This window comes from Ipomoea triloba, chromosome 15, assembly GCF_003576645.1.
Source record: "Ipomoea triloba cultivar NCNSP0323 chromosome 15, ASM357664v1".
Lineage (NCBI taxonomy): Eukaryota > Viridiplantae > Streptophyta > Magnoliopsida > Solanales > Convolvulaceae > Ipomoea > Ipomoea triloba.
In genome coordinates this window covers 544614-553470 of record NC_044930.1, presented here as the reverse complement: position 1 = coordinate 553470, position 8857 = coordinate 544614, and the positions used below count along the sequence as shown (strand labels likewise).

At 36.0% G+C, this 8857-nt stretch overlaps 1 protein-coding gene across 1 annotated transcript; it reads right to left on the bottom strand.

Annotated features, from left to right (window-relative positions):
- Window positions 1-1574: 1574 nt before the first annotated feature.
- On the bottom strand, window positions 1575-5475 carry LOC116005505 (iridoid oxidase-like). The gene is made up of 4 exons (XM_031245712.1): window positions 5426-5475; window positions 3709-4308; window positions 2526-2964; window positions 1575-2192 (listed from the first exon to the last, which is right to left on the bottom strand). The coding sequence occupies exons 2-4, from the start codon at window positions 4185-4187 to the stop codon at window positions 1575-1577; spliced, it is 1536 nt and encodes a 511-aa protein (XP_031101572.1). The 5' UTR covers window positions 4188-4308; window positions 5426-5475.
- Between the last annotated feature and the right edge of the window lie 3382 nt (window positions 5476-8857).

Sequence of the window (8857 nt, the reverse complement as noted above, 5' to 3'; positions counted from 1 at the left end):
AGATAAAGTTAAATGATCTATTTAAAACTTCGATGCAATATCCAAGATGCCCAATCTTATCACGTTTAGTAATGGCATTATTGGCTATATATTGAAAACTCGTGTCATTCTCAGTCTTTGATTATAACCACATATAAATATTAGTATTATTATTGGATATATTTTAGAGCATGTGTTGCTTTCAAACTTTTGATCGAGTATGCAATGGTGACACCTTTTTGTTATCATATGGTAATATAGTATATTTAGAAATAGAATAAATTTTGTTTGATCAATAATTTTACTAAATATTTATGTTACACACTTACACGTAAAAAACAAAAACAAAAACAAAAATAAAAAAAAATTAAAAAAATCATGTCATGATAAAATTCATATGTGTGAACCTTTGTTAGTTAGGGTTGCATATCCCTACTTGCTTTCCAAATTAATCTCGCTGATACATATAATTCAGAAGAATATGTGAGTGAGTCATACACAGCATCTCTTTCCCACAAATAATTGAAATGCTGACATGTCTATTTCTTTAGACCATATATATATATATATATACCTATTTTGAATGAAAAATTGTGTTTATATAAACCTGGCTCAAACCAAGAGGGAAAGGATTTGAACTTGTGATCTTGCGGTTACAAATGTGGATCTCTTGCCATCTTGGCTAGGGTTACCCTACTATCCCCTATTTTGTATTTAAGTGCAATTTCACTCATTATTTCTATTCGGTTCTGACTAGGGGTGTAAACGAGCCGAGCCGAGCTCGAACCTAGGGTGGCTTGAGCTCGAGCTCGATCGAGCTTGAAAATTGATGCTCAAGCTCGAGCTCGGTAATATTCGAGCTGCTCGAGTTCGGCTCGAGCAGCTCGATTGTTCGAGCTCGATCTTGAGCTCGAGTTCGAGCTTGAATTTGAGCTCGAATTCATGCTCGAACTCAAGGTCGAGTCCGATTTTAAACTCGAATTTAACCTGTTTGATTTTAAATTTATGTTTCAATTAAAAATAAACTATAATATTATATATATATATATATATATATATATATATATATATATATATATATATATATATATATATATATATATATATATCGCTCGCGAGCCGCTCGTCGAGCCACGAGCCTAAGACATTAGAGCTCGAGCTCAGCTCGATTATTAAATGAGCCGCTCGAGTTCGGCTCGAACTCGAATTTGACCGAGCTCGAGCCGAGCTTTGACCGAGCGGCTCGCGAGCCGCTCGGCTCATTTACACCCCTAGTTCTGACTCATATTCGAACCACGGTTGATTTTCTTCATTTCCTTTCATATTCTAGTTTTAGATTAGACTTAGATTTATGTTCCTAAACATTTTGGAAGCATGTATTGAAGCATTTACACTTGGATTTCAAAGATTTCATATCCATTATCAATAGATTTTTTTTTTTTTGATGGACTTGAAATTGATACGGCATGAGGATGATGCAATTCCTAGTCTTTTAATTCTTGAAATTAAAAGCTATAATCGAGTTCACACTTTTTTTTTGTTCTTATTGAAATTAAAAAAGTTTTATTAGTCAATAATAACGAGGAGCATATGCATTACCCTTTGTAGGGCACTGGTATGGCCTTCAATGGAGTTGCCTTTCTCAACGTAATCCCCATTCTCTCTGTCATGTCCATCTGTGATGGCTCCATACCATGACCTAAAACCCAATCAAATGAGTGCAAAACCGACCCCAATGCCAACGGCAACAACCGGGAAGCAAGCGGGAGGGCCGGGCACATCCGGCGGCCCGACCCGAAAGGGATGAACTCAAAATGGTGACCTCTAAAGTCAGCCATGTTAGGTTTCAAGAACCTCTCGGGCTTAAACTTTAGTGGATCTTTCCACGTTTTAGGGTCCCTCCCAATGGCCCAAACATTGACTAGAATTTGGGTTTCTTTAGGGATATAATAGCCCAACATGTTGCATGAGTCCATGGCCATGTGTGGGACTAGGAATGGCAGTGGTGGATGGAGCCTTAGGGTTTCCTTGATCACCGCTTTTAGATATGGAAGCTTTTCCAGGTGATACTCTTCTAGCTTCTTTTCGGCCCCGCCCACTACGCTTCTCAGCTCCGTCTGGGCTTTTTGAAGTGAGGTAGGGTTCCGGAGAAGCTCGGTCATTGCCCATTCTAGTGTGCTCGTTGTTGTATCCGTTCCTGCCGTGAACATTTCCTGAAAATAATCAAAACAACCTAACCAATATTAATAACGTTGGGAGTTGCACTCTCTAGTGGCAGCCTATTGAACTTTTTAGTTTGAACTGACAAGTCATAAATAACTTGGTTGGTTTATCTCTTAATTTACTTCCATTGTGATCCTTTGTCAGCTTATCAAAAGTCAAATGACCAGATTTTATTTGGTGTATACCTTTTTAAATAACTGTGTGTTTCTCTCTTCATTTAAAAAAGAGTTAATTTTTAAATGAAATTCACTTAAACTTGACTAAAGTAGTTTCATGTGAGCATAGATAGGTTATACACAAAGAGTAGAAGAGAGAGGACATACGAAGAGAATAACGTTGATGGTTCTTGAAGAAAACCTAGCAGGACCCTCCACAAGGTCACCACGGTACTGAAGAAGCACGTCCATGTAATCCTTTTTCTTCTCATCATCATTGCCGCCGGCGGCGTTCATGCTTTCCATCCTCTCTTTCAAGTAATCTCCGGCGATATCAAAGGCCTTGTTCACATGAAACTGCGTCATTCGCCGTATACCTTGCGGATCAAACCACCTCAACACCGGGAAAAAGTCGGCGACGTTTGGCTTCCCCGCGAACTCCATCACTTTCCCTGCATGGTAAAAGAACTTGGCGCCCCTCTCCGATCTCGGATCCAGCAGGTCCTTCGAGAACATGAGGTTTCCGATGAGGTTAAACGACATCAAGAAGAAGAACCTCCCGACGTCGATCGCCGCCGTGCCGGAGTTCCCGGCTTCTCCCATGTACCTGTGAGAGTATAGAGTGAATTGTATTATTCATGAAGAGAAGCAGATAGTGAAGTAGAGAGAAGTTAAAACCAAGGACTAAGTATATAGAAACATTTTTTTTAAAGTACTATTGACCCTTATGTGTATCTGTCCATATAGTTTATAGAAACCGATTGATATATTATAAATCAGACAACAGAGCACGGACTCGAGATAACAAGTAAAGAGTGATGTGGAAGGGCTCGGGCCCCGAGGTGGAGCTCTGTGCTGGACCCGGGGGCCATGCTTGGGACGTGGCCTAAAGGCCCGGGTCCTAGGCCAAGACCGAGCCCGGGGCTCGGGCCGAGGTCCAAGGGGCTCAGTTGAGGCCCCTAGGGCTCGGGTAGGGGTGCTTGGCCGAGGGGGTGTTCGGCTGAGCGCAATCCAAGTTGTTATAACCACCCTCCATTTCTGTGCGGGCGGTTAGGGAGCTGCTAGTATAAAAGCACGGTCTTTTGTCTTATTCGGACATTCTAAAACACTTGTAATAGCTTGAGTTACTCTTTGTAAATCTTAAAACCTATTAATAGTTTAATACGAATTTAACTCCCTGATATACACATTCTTTGTCACTTTTATCATATTACTTGTCCTTTCATTATTTCCTTAATTTATTGGATTTATTAATTCCAGCCCCCAAATTAATTAAATCCATCCAAAACATATTCCAAAGAACTAAATAAATACAAATAATCTCAACCACTTATATTCTTATTAACAGTACCTCAGCATGTGGTCTATGCATTTTGTCCGCACCCCTCGGAGGGCGTCGAGCCTGCTCGTGACGAAAAACTCCGTCGTGCACAACCGCCGCAACATCCGCCAGTGCGGGCCGTATTGCGCCGTGATGAGCGACCCTTCGTTCCCGAAATCTCCCTTCATCGCCTCGTAAATCTTCCGACCGGCGAGAACCACGTCGTGGTTCTTGAACATCTCCCGGGTGGCTTCGTCGGAGGAGATCACCACCGTGCTCATTGAGCCTAACCACAGTGTCATTATAGGGCCGTGTTTGGAAGCCAAGTCGGTAAACGACACGTGCGGCGTCCAACCCAGCTGGAAAATGTTGCCCACCACCGGCCACCGCCGTGGCCCTGGCGGCAACTGCCCCACTTCTTCCAACCGCCGGTGGCTACGCTCGTTGACTATGGCCCATGCAACCCATGCAAGAAAGAGTAGTACAAAGCCAAATATTTCGTAGTCCATTTATTTATTTTTTCAATTTTATTTCTTACCCTTTAATTTGGATTAAGGATTTTAAATTTGAATTAATTAATTACTAGGTGACAAGGCACTTTGCTTCTTTGTCTGCCCTTCCTCTTACTACCTGCATCAAACACATTAATTAAGTAATAGAATATGAAAACGCCAAGCACTTTGTGCTCATATGACACTTCTGTGACTCTCTTTGAGGAAATGTCACAGGATCATTATCATATGATGCACCTATTGACAACACTTAAACTTAGTCATTTTTAAAGATAAATAATTTTTTATTATCAACTAATTGGATGTATGTGTTATAAGTGAAGAAAAAAAAAAGTTTCATTTATTGGAGGAATCAAATAGCTGGTGAAGGTTCAATTATAGAGCCAATAATTGTTTCGTGAGTCACCAATATTATTTACACCTGCTGGTCACAAATAGGATTTGGCCATATAAAAACATATATGGAGCAATTTTGATACAATTAAGTATCATAACAAAATTCACTATTAAATCTTGATTATGGATGGTGACTTTATATTATATAAATATAAATATATTAATTAAATTTATAATACTATATTTAGATAAATATATAAAAAGAAAAAATCTTATTAATATAAAAATCAAACAGAGAGGAGGGATTTGCGTGCAAATTAATGAATAGATTCTCATCCAGGTCAGCACCAATAAGGTGATTCAAAGACAGAGATCAGAAACACATCTCCTGTCCACTTCAGATCTCAACAACTGTCTGTCTGAATTCCACAGTTTTTTTTTTTTTTTTTGAAAAACTGAAAAAGTATGAATTCCACTGTTGAAGCTAGCTACTAGCTATACATATAAAATCCATCGATGTGGATTAGCACCGTGTGTCTTCAATCTAATACGGAGTACAAAATTTTAAAATTTTTTAATTTATAATGAGTATTACTATTAACGTTGAGATGATACGAGTATAAATAAAAATATCATATACATATATAGTAGAATATTTCTGCATACTCATAAATACTTGACTTTTACTCGACTCAATATCTTTTTCTCCTCTTCTTCACGGTTAAGAAAACCTTGGTTGAGAAAACGTTTAAGTGTAAGCAATAGACTGGACAAAATCGAACATTAAGAAAGAAGAATGAAATTTTACAACATCATATGCATACAACAAGACCTCATGGGAGAAGAAGAAAAACTAAAGTAAAGTAAAATACTGAAATAAAATGCATAAATTAAATAACCTTCAACAAATGGACTGATTCTTTACTCAATTTGAAGCACTGCTCTAAATACAGTCGCACGTTCTCCAAGAGCCAACTGATAACGGTATTTATAGTGGCAGCAGAGAGAATATTTAACCATATAATTACTTGGAAAAAAACATGATAAATATTTACAATGTTGAGGGGGCTATCCCGGCCACTAATAATTAATAACCGTAGGATTTGTCAGGTAAGACAATGACAAACACCGCATCTCCATCCTACGCTCAAAATCTACTTCTTAATGCACCATTTTTTGTTTTTATATATTGTCTATATATACACTATACACACACTTTATGAAGCAATTATTGATCAACTTTTCTCATCTTTAAGTTCATCATTATATTATTATCATCACTATCCAATCATTTACTTCCCTATTTTATTCAACAAACAAATTATTGATTTGAAAAATTTGATCAAATTGGTCAAACTGTTGACTTGGTAATTACAAAGTTTCAAGTTTGACTCTAGTGGAAGCGATCTATTGGTCTTCTTGGCTCCGATCAACTATGGACAACCTATGTTGGTTTACCTCATTGTGATATTTACCTGCTAAGGTCACAAGGTGGGGTTTATATATTCTTTATCGACTAAGGTTACAATGCGAGTTAGCCAATGCATATCTTCGGATAGTGATTGTAGGTTTGCCTCGTCACCTAAAAAAAAAGAGAAATTATTGATAATGTCACAACGATTGGAAGTATCATATGATTCTGGTGGTTAAAGAAACCACCAACATGGAGTTCACCTCTCAATATAAACATTTTAAATTTTTATTATCCTTTAAAGGTATCCGATGTGATAAGATTTTAATTATGATGACACATGACAATGACAAGATTTCATTATATATATATATATATATATATATGGATGATTATTGGTATAAAGATATCATATTATATGTTATATTGTACTCCCTAGAAAGTTATTATTAACTTGAGTATATATATTATATAACTATACTAATATATATGCCACTTGCAGTAATGTAAGTTAACTAAAACCCTAACATACAGCAGATGAAATAGTATATATACCATATGGCATCTGTATATCTCACTATTATCCCAGTGATCAATGGACTAGAATTCTGGGTTTGTCTGTTAAGGATGAATAATCTACTATTAGATAATATTGTTGTTTGTCTGTTTGAGGATATGGAACTACATGGCTATTATATTTTGACTTATTGGATGGGCCATAGTCAAACTTAATTCTACTTCACTTACCTAGCTTAATTATATTATTTAATTTATAAATTAACCAAAATATGATACTAGCGGCCAATGAGTGAATAGAATTGACTAGAGCAACATTAGTTGACTCTATGCACAAGTGATCATGGGGAGCCCTAACTCCAAAATGTTATTGGTGGGAGTTAAACCCCCATATTGTTGCTAGAGTGTTAACTGTGATCAATCACTTAAGTTGTCAGGTCAGTGGAAGAAAGATATAGAGAAAAAAATAGACAAACACGCTAGACGTTATGCGTGACAATTTTTTTAAAAACAGTGCAATAGTTTTTATTTTTATTTAAAAAATAACCGTGGCTGTGTTGTTTACTTTATTATTGTTAAAAGGTTTGGCCTAGTGCATGAACAAAAATAATTTTAGTATCAAGTCATATGATGAAAGATGGTCCTTGCATTGTCACTTTATACATTAATTTTTATGTAACATAATTTCATTAAGATAATTATATGTTGTTAATTATTAATGAGTTTTCCGTTTAATGGATTTAATTAATTAAACCATAATGTGTAAGATGAGTACAATTTTTTGAAGGACCACTTTAATAATATAATAGTACTAATTAAAGGCAACTTAAATACAATTAATAGAGGGGCCAATATATGAATGTCTTCATTTTCACAAGGGACCATTAGACATTTATGCTAGGACAACTAGTCACTAACATAGCCAATATAATAGGGCTAAATTACTATAAAATCTTTCAAAATGGATACTACTATACTAGGTAAGAGAATTTATCTAAATTCAAATTAGAAATGGCCAAATGAAGTTGAGAAGGCTCCATTAATTTTTTATATTTTAAATTTTTTGTATACAGTATCATTAAGTTGTTGTGGATGATTAAACATCTTGTATACTTTTAAAATATTAGACCTGATAATTTACAACACAACACGCATTATAACATAAAAAATAATAAGGTAGTGTTTACCATTAGCGTGTTCTGAGTCATTAATGAATTGACCCTTATTAAATTATATTGAAATTAATATCTTAACTGATAAACTTATTAATATTAGCACTAATTACGATGTTTAAATATTATGTTATCATTTTATGAATATTTTGATATGTTATTAAGTAAATATTTTTACTATTTTGTTGATTTAATTGTAGACTTAATAAAAAATATATTTTATAAAATAATTATTTTCTCAATATTAACATGTATAATGAGTTAACTAAATGTGTATTTGTTTGGCCCTTTTCCATCCGTTTAACGGTCCAAGAATAGTTACTAACGAGAATTGAACCCGGGTTCTCCCGAAATTCCTCCCCACAAAAAGAACTCACTTGCCACTTGAGCTACCTCATTGAGCTTCAGTTGATTACCATGATAAAGTTTAAAAAGAAAAATTAGGAATAGAGTTTTACAAGTGAAAATGCAAGGACAACCTCAAATAAAAATCAAATTGAAAAAAGTAACTTATCAATGCTCTTGGAACTTTAATCATTTTTCACTACACCCGCCCCCGCCTTTTCTAACGTTTTCAGAAATTTCTTTTTAATTTTGAACTGCAGAATCACAGTACTGTTAATCTGTTACTTGGAGTGTAGTCGATGGAGCGCGATGGTGCTTACTGATGCCGTACCGCATGTCGCCGCAGACGCATCTCCACCTCCTGCGGTGGCGCAAGGCCGCCGACTAGAAATTCTCTGATCAGGTGAGCGTCTCGGCCGTCTCTCTTGCGTTCCTCTGCTCAATTCATGCGGTTCTCGGCAGTTTATCCAGGTCCTCCTTTCTATATAGTCTATATACACATAAATACATATATGCAACTGTGTATTCATGAATTCAATTACTAATGAAATGTCAATACTGAGACGATTTTGATTGTTATTATTTGAATGAATCGTGTTTCTATTGTGTAAACTAACTATACGAGATTGCTTTTACTCCTTCGTGGTTAACTCTGTAGTTTGTTTTACAGATATTTGGAGAATAGGTGGAGTGGCCGCATTTCCAGCATCAAATTCACTGTGGAGGCCTAACGTAACTGTCATGATGACGACGATAATGGCATTATATTGTGAGACAAATTTTGAATTTAAATTCTAAAATGCGTTGGAATTTTTTGTTGCTTTGCTAGTTGTTTATGTATATATTGACGTAATAATGGCCTACTAAAATGGAACTTCCCGTGGGAT